Source organism: Durio zibethinus, chromosome 16 (assembly GCF_047325235.1).
Source record: "Durio zibethinus cultivar Kanyao isolate XHJ-2024 chromosome 16, ASM4732523v1, whole genome shotgun sequence".
Taxonomy (NCBI): Eukaryota; Viridiplantae; Streptophyta; class Magnoliopsida; order Malvales; family Malvaceae; genus Durio; species Durio zibethinus.
Genome location: NC_143177.1, coordinates 23,535,010 through 23,556,760, shown reverse-complemented (window position 1 = coordinate 23,556,760; position 21,751 = coordinate 23,535,010). Strand labels below are relative to the sequence as shown.

The window sequence follows — 21,751 nt, the reverse complement described above, 5'->3', positions numbered from 1 at the left end:
AAAATAAATAAACTGTTTAATTTTTCATGTTAAGATTTGAGATGATCTCAACAAATGACTATTAAAAAACTTGAATCTAAAATTTTTCGTCGAATAAGATAAATTTTAATTAATTGAACCAACAATTTCTTGATATTTATATGACATTTTGATTAGTTATTATTGATGTAACATTTTGATTGGAAAAAACAAAATTAATATTGACATGGATTAATGAACTTACAGATCAGCATTTTGAAAGTTTAATTTTTTTAAAATTCATTTATTTTGATTTTTAATTTATTTTAAATGAAAACTAAAAAAATTTGTGATTACAAATAAAAATTTCATACAAATCAAAATACCAAATAAAAATTTGTTGACTGCGAAAATTCAGCTATGGCAATGGCGATGACTATATATTCTCATTCTCTATACACGAAAAATAAGCAAGAATTTTCTTAAGGTGGCTGTTGTACATGAATGGTCGTTCCAATTGAACGATGTGGCCTGCTTTCTCTATGTATTTTAGACTTGCTTTCTCCCCAATTTGCCTGTCACAATGATTTAATTAAATCTCATCATGTATAAAATATATTAACCAGTAATATTTATTTAATAATATATAGTTGAAAAATAGGAGGAGATACTGTTTCAAGTTGTGGGCGGTGTCCATGTCAAAAATCCTGTCATTCTCTCCCCACAAAAGATGTATCCTCTGCAACCATTCACAGTTCGACATCAAATACTTCAGCTTGTTGAAAGATTTAATTAATCATATCAACCTTAACTTCTCATACTTAATTGTTATTTACAAAATTTATTAATTTATTAATTTATTACACGATTATTAATAAAATTTGTTTCGTTTAACAAATAAAATTATTTGTCTTGAGCAGGTCTTCCCCTTTAAAAAAATATTAAAAAAAATGGAGTAGGTTTGTTTGTCTTTGAATTTAATTATTTTATACTTTAGTAAAAAAAAATGTTTTGATTTTTTCAACTTTCAAATAAATAATAATGTTTATTTTCCCATTTAAAAGAATATTTTGATTTTACCAAAAAAAAAAAAGCAAAAGTGACAAATAAATAAAAATTAATCTGTTGTTAATGAGGTTTTGGTTTAATAACAAAGAGAAAACCTTGAAATTTTAAAATTTTAGATTTAAATTTCATCGTATATGATTTAGTTGTTTAATTAAATTATAATTTATTAATTGATTATTTAATAATATAGTATTTAATTATGAATATAATTTTTAAAAATAATAATAATAATTAACCTGCTTGGTTACTTACCTTATGGTAATAAGGGATGGTAAATTCGTCGTCACTGATGACCAAAGCTTCTAGGAGTTCAACTTTCTCCTTTCTGTAATTAAACATCCCCTACAATAATTTTCAAAGCAAAAAATAAAATAAAATATCATTAAGTTACTAGTGTTGAAGAGGAACCAATTCCACGTGTAATAATAAAGGATTAGATATGAAATACGATCCCACATTTTCATAACTAAAACCGTGATGGATCAATGGTTAGTATGTATTAAATTTGTAATCCAAATAATTAAAAGTTTTCCTTTAAATTAGTTTAACACTGATTATATATAATTACCTGTTCGAAAATATCTTTGTAAATCCATTCAGGCAAATTTGGCAAACTGTAAGAGGCAACTTTAAGGAGGGTCTCAACGCCCTTGACTGACACAGGAAGCAGATAATCTGCCCAGCTGGAGAATCCAATCCGCTCAAGTCCAGCATTGCTGATCGATTCAGTCAAGGCCATAACCGAGCAGGTCACGACACCAAGTCAGGATACATCTCAGCCATCTTGAAACCAATCATTCCTCCATAACTCAACCCCACCAGGATACACTTTTCCACGCCCAGCTTTCTCAACGCCTTGGCCATGCACTCAGCTTGAAACTCCACCGACCTTTCAGTCTTGTCGGTAATGGAACCACCGAAGAAGAGCAAATCCGGGACGTAAACAGAGTAATCTTTGGCTAAAGCTAACGCCTGGAACTGCCATGTTAGAATACCATCAAAGCAAAAGCCATGAAGGAACACCACGGCAGGCTTTTTCCTTTGGTTGCTGGTGTTGTTACTGGTTTCGGTTGAGACCCAAATGTTCACAACCGTCCCTGGCTCGATCTCTATCGTTTGGGGTCTTGTCCCTGCCAGCTTCAATACCCCACGCAACAAAAACTTGTATATCTTCAAAAAGCTCATATTCTTCCCTTCTCTCTCTCTCTCTCTTTGTTTTCTGGTTCAATACTCAATAGAGAAAGGTCTGATCTGTGATCTGTATAGTAATGGGTCTGAATGTGAACGATTGGTCATCAATTCCTCCAAATTCAGAACAGCTTTTCATTTTTAATCTATTTAAAATTGTGAAGTCAATGAGTACAAAATCAATCTTGGCGTCTGCCTCATTATGACGTACAGTGAGTCCAGCCGTGTTAACCTTTTTTTTCATCATTTTTTTTTATTTTTTTATTTTAATATAAATATCAACACAAATGAAATATTATGAAAATATTAAAAGTTTTAAAAATTTAAATCTACCAGTTAATATGTTGTGATTATTGTTTTTGTTATTGAATTTTTGTGCTATATCAGGAACATTAAATTTTTTAAAAAATTATTTGATTAATTGCATCATCTTTTTAATTTATTATATTATAATTTTTTGGTGAAAACAAAATTATAAATAGTATAAAAATTATAATTTTTAATGAAATAATTTAGATTTTTTATTTTTTATTTTATGTATTTTGTATTTCTCTTTATTATTACTACCATATATTTTTGAGATTTTAATTTTTTTGTAAATATCAAATAAAAACTTTTATGTTTTGAACTTCTCTTTTCTTGACAATCAATTGGGAATTATCCCTACTTGAAGACAAATTTGATTATTATTATTATTATTATTGTTATTGTTATTGATGGGATTGTGCAGTGGACTGGAAAATTTTTGTTAGAAATTATGAATATTAGGGGTGAATTTTTGTGATTTTGATTGTAAATTTTTTTTTGTTGCGTTAAGATTTGTGGAATAAAAATGTGATGGTGTTATCTTTGATTCCTGGTGGCGCTCCTCCCCTGTCATCTAGTCATTTTCCTTCTCCTCCGCCTCTCCTTTCTCTCCTCAGACGGCCAGATCCAATCTCTTTCTTCTTGTTTCACTTTTAATGTTTAGCTAGAAATATCACAGACGTTTCGTTTTTAATATTTATTCCTAAATTATCTCACAAATTATTTTTTAATAAAAAAGTTCTGACCATTAATTAAAAGACGAAGATATTTTTTTTAAGCTATTAATCTATTTTTCAATCTTTATTCTTAAAAGAGAGTATTAATCATCTAAGTTTTTTTAAATTTATAATTTATAATTATTAATTTTAATGACATATCAATTAATTTAAAAGATAATTTGTAAGACGATAATAGTTTTAATTAACTAAAAAAATTATCAATAAATGATTAGTTCGATTGGTTAAAGTTCGTTCTCTTCAATAAAAAAATTTTGGGTTCGATTTTTGCCTAGTCATTTAGTAGGATTATCTCAAATGTATGGCCTGTAATTACTTATCTTAGATTGTTAGGTACAATATATCTTATCATCTTAAATGTATGACCTGTAATTACCTGTTTTAGATTATTAAGAATAATCTATCTACCATAAATCTATCTACCATACATCTCAAATGAATGACCTACAATTATTTGTCTTAGATTGTTAGGTACAACCTATCTTATCATCTCAAATACATGACCTGTAATCATTTATTTTAGATTGTTAAATACAAATGTATGACCTGTAGTTACCTGTTTTAGATTGTTGATACAATACATCTTATCATTTCTAATGCATGATCAACAATCATCTATTTTAAATTATTAAATACAATACATCTTATTTAATATAAAAAACTGAATAATTTACCTACCATAAATCTTGTTTCTTATAAAAATAAAAATAAAAAAGGTTGAAGACGTGACCTTCAATTCAGGGCTATAACAATTTGCCATCAAAATTTGTGGATATATTTCCATTTGAAAGCCTAGAAGATGAGTTCCAATTAAGAAAATCTTAGCCCATTAATTTTCATTGAAACCTCCTCATAATAAGTCACTAATCTCATTTCCGAGATGGGTTTTGGCCCAAACTACTACCAAGATTCCCCAAATCCCCTTTAATTTCGCTTGACGGTCGTCACTTTATTACTTTTTCTGTCTCATTTTTGTTTGGTTTTTTTTTTTGTCAAACAAACATAACTTTGATCTTTATTTTTTTATAAAATAATATATTAAATTAAAATTTCAATAAGATTCAAATCAGCCTCCAATATGTGGGATCTTAATCTTAAAAATAAGATTATGAAACATATAAATAAACTAAATAAATTACTTTTAGGGTTCATATAAATAATATATTAAAGTATGAATTAATAAGAATAAAAATAAAAACCATCTTTAACTAACATAGTTTATATCTTCATTCTTATTTTTATTATATAAAAAATAGGCATTTATTATTCTTCATATTATAATAAAAAAGAAATCAAACATATTTATTTATTAAAAGTAAAAAAAATTATATATATTGATTTTCATTCTTTCACATATTATATCCATCTTTAAATAAAATTCTATTAAATTAATATATATATACATATTTATATGTATATATATATATATATTTCTATACATGTATGTTAAAATATAATTTATTTATGATATAAAAGTATTTAGATTATATATGTCAAGAGTCATATTATTAATTTTAGTTAAAAAATATTGTTTTTATTGTAGAAAAAATTATATTTTTTTATAGAAAAAAATAATTATGTGTTAATTTTGTTTGGAATTTTTATATTAATTTGTATTTCAATAAAAAATTTAATAAATTAACTCAAGATATTTGCTAAAAATTCATGTTCGGATATTTTAATGTTACCTTACTCTAACAATTCATCTTTCTAACAGGTAATGCAAAACTAATTACATCAAATTTCTTAAAGAAGCAACACAAAAATTTTATTAATCTAGTCTATTTTTTGTGGTAACAAGATAAATAGATTGTACTTTTCTTTTAACATTCATTTGGCTTGAGAGGAAACTTCCTATAGATGAGAAAGTAGGGAAAGAGAGAGGCTTCTTAACATAAAATTTGATAATTTATATATTTGTATCATATTTATTTTGTGTCAAATATATATAAAATATAAAAATTATCGTATTTTAATTTGTATCGATACGTTAAACATAAAATATATTTTTTAAATTTTTATCGAACTCATATATGATCACTTTTATGTATTTTTTTTGTATTATTTTTATATTGTATTATCGTATTGAAAAATATTGTGTAAGAGATAATATGCTTTTAGAGTGAGGGATTGAAAATCCATTATCTAACAATTGGCAATGAACAAATTCAAGTTTTCCTTTCCCAAATGACAAACGAAACAAGGAGAAATTAATTCATTTATTTTCCCATCTATTCTCTCTCAAGCTAAGTTCCAATGGAGGTTATAAAGCCAGCTTGCTTCATTCCGATTTCTGAAAAAAACTCAGAATTAAACCGATGATCCAGCGAAAAGCAGACAACTGATAGCAATGAGGAGGAGCCTATCGTTGAAGTATCTTCCTGATGAACTCCATTTTAAAGTTTTAACGTGCCGGGCAATTTTCAAAGCATTCGTATTGAAGAATGCCAAGAACGCAATTTTGCTTTTGTCACATCGATTCATTTCCCCGTTCTTAGGGAGACGCAGCAAAGTTATAAGCAAAATATTAGTAATAGATTTCTAAATCAACAAGTATAGGTAATTAATATGACCAATGTGTCGAGAAAAACGAAACAGTTGCAGATAAAAATGGTGGTCGAGCATGGTGGAAGCTGAATTATGGTCTATCGTGGTGTTATCAGATAACCATATAAGAACATATATAAATTCCACACCTCTGCATCTGAAAATTCCAATGACAAAGTCCTCAGCAAAGTTTGTCAGAAAGGAGCACGTGGAGATACTCATGGTAGCAAGGTTTAATGAAACGTCTTGAATAAATAATGATCTTGAACATGACAGACTATAGCGGGGAAGATGGGTCAATAGCATCTCACAAACCGAAGGTTAAAGAAATTATCCAACGAGCCAATGAATGCCTTTACAGACAACGCAGAGCCAGAATGTAGTTCATAAAAAAGAACGAAAGTTGAAACCAAGAAATGGGATTCCATGGCAGCTTTGATTTCATTGGCTTCAATTTAAATTGGGATGAAAAGATTTCAGTCAATAGCATGGTTAGTCATTTGATGTAATGTTCGTCTGAAACATAGAGTCTTACATTCGATGCTTGCCTGAAAACTGTATAGAAGTAGATATTTGTGGATTATCATTACAACCTCCAAGAGACCAAAGATCACCACATTACAGGACGTCAGGACCCAGTCATTTAAACAAAGAATAAAATTCAAGCAATTAAGAAATGAACATAGAAATTGCTTGATTAATCCATCAGGTTGTCCTTGTCTAATTAAGATTCAATAACCAACTTGTATTCGAGCTACAGACTAAGCTGCACTGGATACCTGTGAATGCAATCTTCCCAGGGGTTATTAGGAGAGGGCTTCACATTGTGGAGGGCCACCCAAACTGCACTGTTGCACTTGAAACCACTTCCAAAAGCAATCTGCCAAACACGGTTCCCCTTACGCATCCTGCCCTTTGCCTCTGTATAGGCCAGCTCATACCAAATTGAACTCGATGAGGTGTTACCAAACCGGTGGAGTGTCATACGAGAAGCCTCAGCATGTACTGGCAGAAGCTGCAAATTCTTCTCAAGCTCATCAATCACAGCCCTCCCCCCAGCGTGAATGCAGAAATGATCAAAAGCAAGTTTGAAATCTGGGATATAAGGCTTGATTTTTGCATTGAACAACTTCTTGGCAACCAAAGTCACAAAGAATAAAATTTGCTCACTTATTGGAAGAACAACGGGACCCAATGTAGTGATGTTAGTCTTTAGTGCATCACCAGCAATTGCCATCAAATCCTTAGACAAAGAAACTCCAGTTTTTCCAGCATCATCCTGCTCCTGATAAACACACTTAAATGCCTTATCATTGGCCCCACAGTGTGTCCTCACCACATGAACAAGCCTATACTTACTCCTCCTTCGATCCGCAGATTTATTTGACAACAAAACTGCAGCACCCCCAACTCTAAACAAGCAGTTTGGTATTAACATTGATTTCTTGTTCCCAAAATACCAATTCTGTGTAATGTTCTCGGTACTAACAACAATAGCATAACTATCTCTATGAACTTGCAACATATCTTTAGCAAGATCAACAGCTATAACCCCAGCACTACATCCCATACCCCCAAGATTAAAACTCCTAATATTACCCCTCAACTTATACTTATTAATAATCATAGCAGATAATGAAGGAGTTGGATTGAACAAACTACAATTAACGACAAGAATTCCAATATCTCTTGGCTTAACATTAGTATTAGCAAAAAGAGTATCTAATGCGCCAAACATCACCTGCTCTGCCTCTTGTCTTGCAGCGGCCATTGATGGTCTTGGAGGAAGGTAATGCATTGCTTCAGGCGCACAAGTCTCCTCTCCAAGTCCTGATCTTTCCAAAATCTTGCGTTGAAACTCCAAGGAGGACTCATCAAAATCACCCATCAGCCTGGTATGTTCCACGAACTGTTGGTACGTGACTTTGAGATGTGAAGGAGGGAGATAACAAGAATAATCCACCAAATAAACGGATCTTGGTCGGGTCACGACGTAAACGGTTGACCCACACACAAGGAAAGCAGAAAACACAATGACACTGACAAGATTATACTGAAGCTGAAGCCATAAATGGTGGATGTCATCAAGGTTCAACCGTGATGCCTCAACAATAATAACAGCCATCAAAGGGACCAAACAAAGTGTCAAAAGATGACTTATTAAATAATGGTAACCCAGTTTAACATACTTCAAGTTGACACTTTGTAAGAAATCAGGCAATCTCCTACTCTGCCGGATCTGAACTCCATTGCTTGAACTATTCTCTTCACTACTCATGATGGTGGGTAATTCAAAAGTTTGTATTTTTTTTTTCTTTCTTCCTTCAAAAAAGTGAATAAAACACTTGGGTTTTTCTTGAAAGAGTTAAAGAGTGATGATGTGAACTGGTTTTCTTGTTGTGCTCAAAAGGCATATATAAAATGACTAGAATTCTGAGGCTTTATGGAAGGTAGGTTGGGGTTTAGAGATGGTTGACGCTTCTACGACAGGGACCAGTGCCCATTAAAGAACACGTAGAGTGTCATTTACTATTGGGAAGCAGGAAAGGTGAGAGTTGGGAGTTTCCTGATGTGCTAGTAAATTCAGTCAACGCCAGCCAGCCAGCCAGCCAGGACTGCTTTAAGTCCAACTATTATTTTTCTTTTTGCCTTGCAAATAATTTTTGAGCCTGAGTTGTTTATTTATTTATGGAGTTTCGGTGACGTAAGGGAAACTAGAATTGGAGAAAAACAAATGGGTTTGAAGTGAAGAACTTGGTTTGGTTTTTTTGTGGGCTGGAGGAGTGGAGAAATCAAAGAGTCTCCTTCCTAAAATGGTGTCTTCGGGAAGAGTCAGAGAGAAGGGAGCGGAAGTTTCGAAGTTATTTCCTTGAAAAGGAGTAGTGCTAAATGCACCCTTCCTTTTTTTTTTTTAATATATATTTTAATTTTTTAATTTTTTATAAGTAAATTTATTTAATATATTTCTTATAAATTTTTAAAAATAAATTTTTAAAAAATCATATAATTTTTTGAAAATAAATTTTTAAAAAATATAAATCTTTTCTGAATAAATTTTCAAAAAGTTATAAATCTTTTCAAAAATTTAACTTTCCAAAAATTTATTTTTAAAAAGATTTATAATATTCTAAAAATCTATTTTTAAAAATTTATATGATTTTTTGAAAATTCATTTTCAAAAAGATTTAAAACTTTTTAAAAATTTATGTGAAAAAAAAAATTAAATAATGTCACTTTAAAAAATTAAAAAAAAAAAGAGTTTAAAGGAAAAAGACTGAAATGTATTTAGTAGCACTCAATGAAAATGAAGGCCGCGTTTGGGAAATAGGGGAAGTAGGAGTTTGTTTCTCTCATTCCAAATTTTACACTTCATCAATTATTATTATGAACATAAAAATCAAGTCAAATTTAAGGTTGGAAATTTTGGAAAAAGGAGACATTGTTTTTCTAATAACCTAATTATTTATTCGTTATTGATTTTGTTTACTTTCAAACTGTAATAAAAAAATTATATTTGTGAATTTTTTGTTGTAATTTTTTTAAATAAAAAAATTAAGTTAATTTCTTATTAAAAAATAATAATAGATTATATCTATTAATTTTTTTTTATAATTTCATGAACTAAAACCAAAACAAAACAAAATTTTAAGGATATCATAGATAATAAGTTCTACTTTTCTCTATTACTTTTTATCATAATTAATTTCATCGCCAATAAATGTGATAGTTCTATAATCGAATAATTAATATTTAAATTATATGCATATAAAAAATCACAATTAATATATCAACTAATCAATATTTAAACTATATAAACATTGACAATTATAATTAATGTGTTAAGAAAAAAAATGTTTAAGGTGGTGGTATTGATTAAGATGATATGTAAGAAAAAAATTATAATTAATGTATTTTCCATTTTTAAATTGGATAAAAATAATATATTAAATATAAAATTTAAAAAATATTTTAATTATCAATAGTATGGTTGGTTGGCAAGCTAATAGTTTGGTACATTTTAGTCCACATGACATTAAATTCAATCTCCCACAAGAAGATAAAATATTTGATGATTTCATTAAAAAAACGATGTAATGTTTTTGTGGGGGGAAGGTATGGGACCATTACTTTTGGCAGTTAAATAAAATTTATTTTTCTTGATCTTCATCAATTCATGGGTATAGGTTTGCTTCTAATTTATGACCATCATCAAATTCAAAGGTCAAATTTGACGACCAAACATGTCTTTTCTATTTGCCATCTTAAACATTAAATTTTGGTTGCATTTTGTGGTTGAATTCATTACTCAGTGTGTACCAATGTAACAGGATGTCGGATTTTTACACCCAAATTTTAATGGTCTGAACAACTTTTATATATATATATATATATATATATATATAATGCTCATAGTTTAAGGATGATATAAAGGGTTTCATGCGTTGTAGTTATGATTAAATCTGATAATTTAAAATATGATATAATAATACAATATTAATATAATATAATAATAAAATACGAATGTGATACGATTTAAAAATTGAACAATAATTATATATAAATTTAATAAAATAAAAAAATATTTTATATTTTCGTATTGATATAAATTGTAATGCATAATCTTCATTTAAAACATAATATAAATATACAAATTTTAACATTTTACATAACACGAATACATAAATAACCGTCTAGCTACAATTTGATTTTAAAATTATTTAATTATAATATTTTAAAAATAATTATAAAAATCAATTAAATTAATCCTTAGATCCTAATGCAAAAACTTTCATCAGTGGTACATAAATGGTGCACAAAATTTGAAAATTATGTACCAAAAAAGTGCTCATTTTTTTTTACTGGATATCAATTTATGACTTATCAAGAGGAAGGAGTTTCATCACAATCCTCAAAATTTTGTTTCAATATAATACGTTTCTGCAAACTTCAATTAAAAATAAACCTACTTATTAGTGTAAAGAAAATTATATTATAAACTTCAGTAATACTACCATATTACGTTCTACTGTATCTAAAAATATAAAACTCTATTAGTATTCATGATTAAGATAATTTTTAGTTGATAATACAAAGAAAAAAAAATTCTGGTTAATGATTGAGAGACGATGATTTGTTTTGCATGAAATCCTTGGAGGAACCCCATAAAAGAGTTGGGGGATCGAATATTACCTTCAAACAAATTTAGCATGTTGTTGCGTTGGTAGCAATCAAATGTGTGAAGCTTACTGCCCATGATCATGAACTAATATATAACCAACGATTGATTTCGATTCTCGACGTTTTAATTATTGCTTTGCTGAAAAGCTAGGGAAAAGGGTGAAAATGTCAGCAATATTTCTGACAGTTTGAGGGAATTTCTTCCGGGATAATTTGCAAAGTAATTAACTTGAAGGCAACTAATGCAAGCGATGTGGCTTTTTATAAAATTTTCATTGAATCCAATGATATATAAGATAATGATCAGAATGATAGTAACATATACTTTCCTGTATGAAATGTTTTTATAAACTAGTTTATTTGCCTTTAGCCAAAATATAGCAAACCTTCCAATCATTAATGTTGAATATCATTGACTTTAGGTTTATATATTGATAAATTTATAGCTTAAACTAGCTTATTTGCAGCAACAGGGCCATCGTCTTAAACGTCTGCTACCGCTAAAAGAAGCAGATGCTGGCCGGCTGCATGCTTGTTTCGAGCACATTCTTGCTCTGTAGTCATGAGGCGTGGGGACTGACCCTAGCTAGGACTGATAATGGAGAGATTAGTTAAGGTCTTGATGCTTAATCATATCTTAAATTTAGTAAGATATGGAGCTTAATTTGCTGACAATGTTGTCTGTTGGCTGTCCTACTCACTTCTTATTACAAGTAAAAACAGTCTATAAGTTGTGTGAGGCTGAGGGTTTTCACCATATTTTTTATTAAGCAATTGAGTTCTTCACTAGATTCCTAGCATTTACAAGATCCAACAAGGGGCCTGTGTCATCTAAGCTTAATTTTATAGCACGAAGACGAGAGGGAGCAACAAGCAGATGAAGAAAGTTCTTGTTTTGCAGGGTCTTTTTTTTATTATTATTATAATTTAGTTGCTGCTTCTCTATCTTGGTCATGGTGTATTTTAGTGTTTACACCAAAAAGATACATAGTAATAAAGATTAAAGGGTCTCAAAGGGAAGGAAAAAAACACTTAGCAACCAGAAATTAAGCTGATGGTAACATATGCAAATGCAAATAGGTATTTTTGCTGCATTCCTGTCCTTTAACCTCATATATTGATAGATACTTTCATTTTTGTTCTTCAGCATCCCATGTTGAAGTTTATCAATCTCATAGTGTTCACTTCGTTCAGAATTCACTGTCATATCTGATTCAATATTTTTATTGTAGTTTGTGTTGCGCCTGAAGCAATAATCACAACAATACAGAAGCAATAGACAACAATCAATAATCAAATACGCAGGAAAAATAAAGCACACTAAGATTTACGTGAAAAAACCCTCCAGTGTAGAGGAAAAAAATCTCGGACCACTAGAAAAAACTTCACTATCAAATAATAGTTATACAAAGTTCTTCTCTAGCTAAAATTAGAGCTAATCAACAACTAGAGAAACAATTGGAGAAATCTTACTAAATAAGTGACTCAACAAATACACCCTGGATTTGTTCCTAGAGAGCTTCAAACCTGATCTTCACCGTTCAGAATGTAAAACTCTGAATCATAAACCTCCTGACAAGGTTTCAACTCAATCGGACCACGGATCGACTTCCGTTCAACCAACTCTCCCTTCTTTTTTTTCTCTCTCTGCTTTTCCTGGCTTTTCTTCTTTTTCTGTTTGATTTTCAACACACACCTAAAACAACCCCACCTCTTTTTTATTAAGTAGCTAGGGCTCTGTGTAAAATAAAAGATCAAGGCCCATGGCCTTTACTTGGTCCAAAATCACTTACATGGGACTGGACCCCATTTTCCTAACAATCTCTCCTTCCAGCCCCATTAGGAGGAGATTCATCACCATAGCAGTTTCATTTGGAACTTACCTTGGCCAGGGAACTCATTCCGACCAAGTTACTGCAAAGCTCAAGCTTTTTTCTGGGAAGTATCTTAGTCAACATATCTGCTACATTCTTATCAGTATGGACTTTCTTCAATAACATCTGCTGTTCTTCTATCACTGAACGTAACCAATGATATCTAACATCAATGTGCTTTGTTCTAGCATGGTACATGGTATTCTTACTCAAATCTAAAGCACTATGACTATCACAAAATACCACATACTCTTTCTGATTCAACCTCAATTCAAGAAGAAAACGTTTCATCCAAAGCATTTCTTTACATGCTTCGGTTGCTGCAATATACTCAGCCTCTGTAGTTGACAAAGCAACACACTTCTACAACTTAGATTGCCAAGATACAGCTCCTCCTGCAAAAGTGAACAAATACCCTGAAGTAGATTTTCTACCATCAAGATCGCCTGTCATGTCAGCATCAGTAAACCCTTCTAGAACTGGTTGTGAAACTCTATAAGTCAAGCACATTTTTAAGGTACCCCTCAAATATCTAAAAATCCATTTCACTGCTTCCTAGTGAACCTTCCCTGGATTAGAAAAAAATCTGTTCACTACACCAACTGCATGAGCAATGTCAGATCTTGTACAAACCATAAAATACATTAAAGAATCGACTGTAGAAGAATAAAGAATACTAGACATAGCTAGTTGCTCTTCCTTAGACACTGGACAAGATTTCTTACTTAGATGAAAATGGTTGGCAAGTGAACTGCTAACTGATTTAGCATATTGTATGTTGAATCTACCAAGCACTCATTCAACATACTTTTCCTATGACAATCACAGCTTTTCAGCTCTCCTATCCCGGATAATATCCATACCAAGAATCTGCTTTGCTGGACCTAAATCTTTCATATCAAAGGACTTAGACAATTGTTCTTTCAACCTGCAAACCATACTAGCATCTTATCCTACAATCAACATATCATCAACATATAATAATATGATAATAAAGTTACCATTAAGAAATTGTTTAACATACACACAAGAATCTGCTGCTGTTATTTTATAGCTATGACTCACCATAAAAGAATCAAACTTCTTGTACCACTGTCGTGAAGCTTGTTTCAAGCCATACAAGCTTTTCTTCAATTTGCAAACTAAGTGCTCTTTCCCTTTCACTTCAAAAACCCTTAGGCTGATTCATATAAATGTCCTCCCGTAAATCACCATGCAAAAATATAGTTTTAACATCAAGTTGCTCAAGTTCAAGATTCAAACTAGCTGCCAATCCCAGTATCACTTGAATAGAACTCATTTTTACAACTGGAGTAAAAATCTCATCAAAATCGATGCCTGATTTCTGAGAAAACCTTTTTACTACTAATAGAACTTTGTACCTTACTAGTTTGTCACCATCCTTTTTCAACTTGAACACCCATTTATTCTTTAATGGCCTCTTCCCTGTTGGAAGTTTAACAAGATCATAAGTACCATTTTTTCGTAATGACTCCATCTCATCTTTCATTACTTTTAATCAGTGCTCTCTATCCGGAGTAGCTTGCATATCTTGAAAACTTTCTGGTTCTCTTTCACTGATAACTAAAATAAAATCTGAATTTGGATACCCGGTAGATGGCCTGCACTCTCTAGTAGATCTCCTGGGCTGAGACTCTACATCACTTGATGTCGAAGGTAGCTCCCCCTACTCAACACTCTCAGGTAGAGATGATTACTCTCACTGCTCAAAACTAATAGCATCTGGCTCATCACCAACTGTAGCTGGCTCATTCATATCCCCAAGTTTTGTTTCTTGCTCATTTTTACCATTTATGGCTCTTTCCTGTGAAATTCTTATTGGTGTTGATACATCACACTCAACAGTAACCTGTGTAGTCTTTTCATTTTTCTCAAAGTCTGCTATGGTTTCTTTTTCATGAAAGACCATATCCTTGCTTCTGACTGTCTTTCTCTTTACTGGATCCCATACCCTGTAGCCAAATTCTTCATCACCATATCCTACAAATACACACTGTGTAGCTTTACTGTCAAGCTTTGATCTCTGCTCTTTCGGTACATGCATGAATGCTTTACACCCAAAAACTTTCAAGTGAGAGTATGAAGTATCTTTCCCTGTCCACACTCTTTTTGGAATGTCAAAGCCCAAAGGAACTGATGGTGACCTGTTAAGTAAATAACAAGCTGTGTTGACTGCTTCACCCCAGAATGGCTTTGGTAATTTTACTATCCTCAACATATATCTGACTTTTTCCATAATGGTGCGATTCATTCTTTCAGCTATACCATTATGCTGCGGTGTTTCAGGTTCTGTCATTTCATGCCTGATCCCATGCTTTGAGCAATACTCTTCAAAGCTTTTAGATGTGTATTCCCTACCATTATCAGTTCGAATACACTTCAAGGGTAACCCTGTCATCCTTTCAACCATGGCATAAAATTTTTGAAAATACTGCAGTACTTGACTTTTGTATTTCAACATATACACCCAAGTCTTACGTGAAGCATCATCAATAAAAGTAACAAAATATCTGCTACCACCTAATGACTCAACCTCAATGGGACCACATACGTCAGAATAAATTAATTCTAATTTATTTTCTTTTTTCTGAGAACTTTTACGAAAAAAAACTCTATGATGCTTACCAAACAAACAATAATCACATGAATCGAGAGACATACCTTTGGTCAAGAGAATGAGAGACTGCCTTGCCAAAACCTGTAACCCTTTTTCACTCATGTGTGCCAGCCTCTTGTGCCACAAGTTTGTTGAAGCATCATTTTCAACGGTATTTACCTGATTACCGTTCAATTGCATACATGTCTTATACATTATGCAGTATAGTTTTCCTCTTGCAACTATCATAGATCCTTTGAGAAGCTTTCACTGTCCATTCTTTTGTCGGCTTTCATATCCCTCCTTATCAAGGACATTAATAGCAAGCAAGTTCATTCTCATATCTGGAATGTGTCTAACATCCCTCAAAGTCAACATGTAACCTATACTAGTTTGTACAATAATATCATCAATCCTAACAATCTGCGACACACTCTTGTTTCCCATCTTGGTATAACCAAAGTCTCTTGCTTTGTAAGTTGTAAACAACTCTCTCTTAGGAACACAATGATATGTCGCTCTTGTGTCAACTATCCACTCAATGTCAGGATCACTAACATGATTACAATCACCATATGTACAAATCAAAGTAACCGAATCACTATCTGAATTCACTGCTGCCACATTGCTATCATTTGAACTCTTATCTTTCTCATCTTTTCGCTCTTGCTTCAAGATTTTACAGTTTCGTTTTATATGATCTACCTTACCACAATGGAAACACTTCACTTTACCTCTAGACTTGGATCTATGTTTAGACTTACAAGTTGCAATCTTTTTAACAAGCATAACTTTATTCATACATGTTTTTCTCTCATACAATGCTGTCAATTTTTTTCAAACAATGTGAGCATCTGACTCTTGCGCTACATGATAGAACACGCTGATATCAATCCATTTTCTGATTGTAGCCAGCGTCTTTCTACCTAGCTTCTTCCAGCTTTCATCTTTCATATATGCTGGTTTAGCCGAATCACCCAATACTGGCTCATACAAATCTTTGCAGTATAGATGATCCTCCATCATAGGCTTTCAAATTTAATAATTTGATGCTGTCAATTTTATCATGGAACCTGTATCACCCTCCATGATCTCAAAAAGAATTTACTTCTATCTTGGGTTACTTCTATATCGATGTCTCAAAATAATCGTCGCTCTGATACCACTTGTTGCGCCTGAAGCAATAATCACAACAATACAGAAGCAATAGACAACAATCAATAATCAAATACGCAGGAAAAATAAAGCACACCAAGATTTACGTGGAAAAACCCTCCAGTATAGAGGAAAAAAATCACGGGCCACCAGAAAAAACTTCACTATCAAATAATAGTTATACAAAGTTCTTCTCTAGCTAAAACTAGAGCTAATCAACAACTAGAGAAACAATTGGAGAAATCTCACCAAATAAGTGACTCAACAAATACACCCTGAATTTGTTCCTAGAGAGCTTCAAACCCGATCTTCACCGTTCAGAATGTAGAACTCCAAATTATAAACCTCCTGACAAGGTTCCAACTCAATCAGACCACGATCGACTTCCGTTCAACCAATTCTCCTTCTCTTTTTTCTCTCTCTACTTTTCCTGGCTTTTCTTCTTTTTTTGTTTGGTTTTCGACACACACCTAAAACAACTCCACCTCTTTTTTATTAAGTAGCTAGGGATCTGTGTAAAATAAAAGATCAAGACCCATGGCCTTTACTTGGTCCAAAACTACTTACATGGGATTGGACCCATTTTCCTAATAGTTTGATTCTTCAATTGTTTGAATCAACTTTTACATTATATTGCACTGAAAATAAAAGCACTGCAGACTAAATAAAATACCTACTATATATATATATGCCAATACGAGATTCTTTCAGAACAAGAACACAGGAGGAAGTAAGGATCACACATTATGTGCCTCTTCTGGATACATTTATAGTGGCATAAATAAGAGAATAACAAAACTTAGAAGAGGAGATGGAATCACTAATCGAGATTCTTCAAATAGTACTATTACTACTATATAACTATGGTGACATCTGATACTGGTAACAGTGCAATGGATCATCTTTATTGTAGGTGAGATGCAAGTCCATTCTTCAATTGAGCTTTAGATTTTTCATCCTGCGGATTAAAGAGAAAATCATCAGAGAATTATAGCCATAGCAAATAATGAAAGACGATGCTTGTTTGATTTACTTATTCATGTCTGCAAATCTGTTCACTGTTTTATAAATGAAGTGTTAACATATTTGGAGGAGGAAGAGATAGAGAATATTAGCTGATCTGCTAGTTTACTCTTAGTTTCAGTAACCAGGATTCAAATCCTGACAGATTCAAGTAAAAAAAAAAAGAAGCAGAAAGGCTAATCAGCTCGAGGTTAAGTGTTTTCTGATGAGAAGTGAGGGATAGAAACTGCCTTGTTCCTAAACAAAAGGAGTCAGAGAATCAACGTAAGAAGTAGAGGGTCAGACTTGAGGGACAGGCTTTCCCTTTTGTGAGATTTAGTTACCTTTAATTGTGGCATGGCATGGTTATAAAAGTTAAGATCAGATATTCTAATTGCTCATGTGAAGGCCTTTTCTTTACTATTTTAATTACTACTACTGCTACTACCTTTTTCTCATCATCACTCGCGTTACCTCGTTTATTACCACCAGTGGACCTGTAGTTGGGGAAGGGCACTTGGCCTGACTCGATGTGCTTCACATCCTCCACGAGGAGCTCATAGTGTCTCTTCACTTCCTCAACAGTTTTCCCTCCAACCGCCTTGGCAACATTGTACCAACGGTCAGGGGTGTCCTTATCGTACACAGCCAAAGCCCTTTCAAAGTCTTTGTTTTGCTCGGCTGTCCATGAACCGGAACCACGGTTACTGGTTGAGCTCGATGCCATTTTCTTAGGTAATCAATGTATAACAGCAGCTCAAAATTTAGGCAAGAAAAGTACTAGTAACTAAAGAATCACCGTCTAGAATGATGAATAGTGGAGAGGACATAGAGTCAAAACAAAAGAAGACTGCATTCAAGGGGATGATATGAGCAAAGAGGTGGCAATGGCTGTTCTTTATAAGCAGACGAGTAGGAGGGCATACGGCCAGTTGGCGTAGAAATCTTGCAAAAGCATTGTAGAATTTGAATGATTTGTCTCCTCAGGAACCACAAAATGTATTAGGACAAAGAAGAAGGGAAATATTGTAAGAGAATCAGTATTTCCAAGAACCAAATAATTAAAAATGTATTATTACAGTAAATAAATGCATTTAAGTCCTTTTCTTCGCTTATTATTCTGTATATGAGTTTGCATGTTCTAGTTCTACTCCTTGCATGCGCTCATGTGGGTCCATTCTCGAACCATAGACCAAAATCTAGTGTCCGTACAAACCACTCTTGTTAGTTCACTGTATCCTGAACAACATTCCAAGCATTCTAGCTGGCTTGATGACTTTCGTACAATCATAATCATGTGTTTTTTTTTTTCCTAGAAAGGTCAAACATATGTTACCTACTCTTTTTACAATTTGGGAGCCTCTTTGTTGAATGTTTGGTTTAAAATTGAAAATTGGAAACCCTTCTTCCCAGCATTAACAATTAGCAAGTATCTATCTTTATTTGATTTATTGTTTTTCATTTCAACTGCCATCAACATCATGGGGGAAAAGGCATTTTTTTCATGATCATTGAGCTCGTTTTAAGGCAATCTTTAAATCATGCACGGCATATACCATATGGAAACCATTGCTTAAGCCCTGCAAATGAAGCAAAGAAAATGACAAAAATTAAGAGACTGGATCGATTCAGTACATGGTCAATTATTTGATGCCATCCCTTTCTAATAGTCCCTAAAATGTGCAAAAGACATCCAAAGCTGGTATCAGATAAAAATAAACTGAATACCGCTATATATGAGAAAAGGTATCCATGGTTCATAGAGTTTAGCCCACTTGTTCCTTAATTTTAGTGCCTTGTAGTACGGTAATTTTTTTTTTTTTTATGGCTGAATTTGGTTATCCCTTGTTTAAATGGGAAACTGATTTGAAATCTTGCTTTTTGAGGGTGAACAGATGAGTTTGAGCTTGGCTGATTCATATCCTTGTACCTCCAATGATGAAGATCCATAATCTACCTGAACTGACTTCAGGCTAGTCAGGCACAACCAAAGTGCAATAATTTGACAAATCTTTTATTGGCCCTGGTAAAAGGAGCCCCCATGTGGAAACTCTTTTTTTATCTCTTTTTTTTTTTTTGCTTCCTAAAAATATCAAGAAAAGATCTTGGTTTGAACGGATTATACAAAGATCATTTCCAGCACATCTTTTAATTTGACCATTTCTCTGACTCTTCAACATATACATACAAGTGCCTAATATGATTTAACTGAAGAAAACATCTCATGCAGATGCCTGTAGGCTTCATCAGAATATCAGTTTGAAATCCCACGTTTGCTTTAAAGTTTACTAACTTTTCTCCATCCCTAAATCACCTCTTCTCTGGACAAATGCAGATTGCTGTTGAGCCTTGTCTCTATATGAATTCATGCATAATATTGCCAGTATGTGAAGTATGGTTGTCTATTTGCTATTAGATTCTCTCCTCAGTACATGCAGAGCAGATAAGTATCATAAAAATGGAAGGTTAGAATTTTTCGAAGTAATGCCATTTCAAGCATATTAACAAACCAAATCTCTTCACTTAGAAGTATCTAAAATCAGAAAATGACACAATTTCTCTGAAGAGACTAAAATGACACAAGTCGAATCTAAAAAAGCATCAGAATTCAGAGGACGGTGGTGTAATACCATGATGTAGGCTGCAAGTTGATTAGAGTAGCCCCAACCTACATGGGCCTACGCTCACTAAAATCCAGCAAGTAGACCTCAGTATAGTCTATTCACAACTCTCTAACGTAAGATTCAGAATGACGGGAAATTTTCTACATATGGGAAAGCATGATGTATGATTCCTTCAAATCTTCCTTTGGCTACTGCTATAGTTTCAAAGTTGGTGGACTATGATTGTATTAGATTCAGCAATGAGCAAGGGGCAAAAACAACATCTAAAAATCTCAATTTTCTGAGAAAAAGCCATGTTTATCAGGATTTTTCAGTGTGAAACACATCATTCTCTTTCGTTTCTTGCCATTCCGCTGATTTATTTCTTTGTAAAGTGTTTGTTGAGCATATTAATTTGATAGGGGCATTAGTCGGTAAAAAATGTAGCAGTTTTACCAGAGCATTAATTCACACGAAAATGTATTGTCCTCTAGTATCAAGTTGCAGGTGTCCTATTCTTGGATGCTGACCACACTCTAATGGAGCTCGCTGTGATGATTGGTTGAAAATTACCAATGCAACTTTCTAGAAATCAGTACGAAAAGAAAGGGATGCATTGGGATTCACTTCCTTTGCCGACATCTGGAGCCTCTATCATTCAGTCTATCCAATTGATAGTAATATCTGTGGATTCCTTTCTCTCTCAGGACAAGTTGGATTTGCAATGATTTGTTATTGATTTGAAGCCTTTAAACTTCGTAAATCTATTTGCATTTAACAAGCTTTAACAGAGGGTCGATGGTCTTAGAGATTTCTCTTTTTAATCCCTTATGATCAGATAAGACCACAGAACCAGGAATCTGCAACTTTATACTGACGGAAAAGAGTCCACTACCTTGCTTAGACTTAGCACGCCAGCCAGTACTAACATCAGCCGGAAAAAAACAAAGATGGTGTTCCTTTTTCCGTGGAACTTTGGAAGAAAGAGAAATTTCCATTCATGGAGCACTGTATAATTGGTTGAATTAGGATTCATTTGGTCGCTGGATTTGAGGACTTCTATTATGCCAAAGCTACGTTTTATGATTGGATCCTTACGAATACAATCATATACAATCATAAAAGGACAACATGGCATGCTTTGGGGGTCCCTCTCACTTAATGCATTTTATGATTATATTACATTCTCAATAATTCAATCATAAAACAATATCAGGATGTGTGATGAGAGTCGTTTCTAACACGCTGCCAAATGAACTCTTGGTAATTGCAGAGGTGTAGGAGGGAAGGGTCTATAGGAAAAGAAAAGCTATAGGGGGTAAAGGGGTAATATGCAGAGTGGAAATTGCCATCAATCATGTGAATATGATTTATGCAATCTTCCTGTTAAGGATCACAAAGCTATAGTCTGGCTGTGATTGGATCCATTTTTCCTGACGTGCGATTCCCACCTATGAAAAGAAAAGGCTGAAGCAATAGAGAAACACTCGAAGTTGATAATACATCCGTGGCTTGTAT

At 32.7% G+C, this 21,751-nt stretch overlaps 1 protein-coding gene and 2 pseudogenes across 3 annotated transcripts; all 3 read right to left on the bottom strand.

Annotated features, from left to right (window-relative positions):
• Window positions 1-341: 341 nt before the first annotated feature.
• LOC111298720 (uncharacterized) lies at window positions 342-2,417 on the bottom strand (annotated as a pseudogene). Its single transcript, XR_016328500.1, has 3 exons — window positions 1,595-2,417; window positions 1,279-1,368; window positions 342-697 (listed from the first exon to the last, which is right to left on the bottom strand). The product of XR_016328500.1 is annotated as an uncharacterized LOC111298720 (transcript).
• A 3,947-nt stretch (window positions 2,418-6,364) lies between these two features.
• Window positions 6,365-8,511, bottom strand: LOC111296842 (3-ketoacyl-CoA synthase 4 pseudogene; annotated as a pseudogene). Its single transcript, XR_016328766.1, has one exon. The product of XR_016328766.1 is annotated as a 3-ketoacyl-CoA synthase 4 pseudogene (transcript).
• An 8,948-nt stretch (window positions 8,512-17,459) lies between these two features.
• On the bottom strand, window positions 17,460-18,491 carry LOC111296852 (protein RADIALIS-like 1). Its single transcript, XM_022891329.2, has 2 exons — window positions 18,105-18,491; window positions 17,460-17,586 (listed from the first exon to the last, which is right to left on the bottom strand). The coding sequence occupies exons 1-2, from the start codon at window positions 18,355-18,357 to the stop codon at window positions 17,582-17,584; spliced, it is 258 nt and encodes an 85-aa protein (XP_022747064.2). The 5' UTR covers window positions 18,358-18,491; the 3' UTR covers window positions 17,460-17,581.
• Window positions 18,492-21,751: the final 3,260 nt, after the last annotated feature.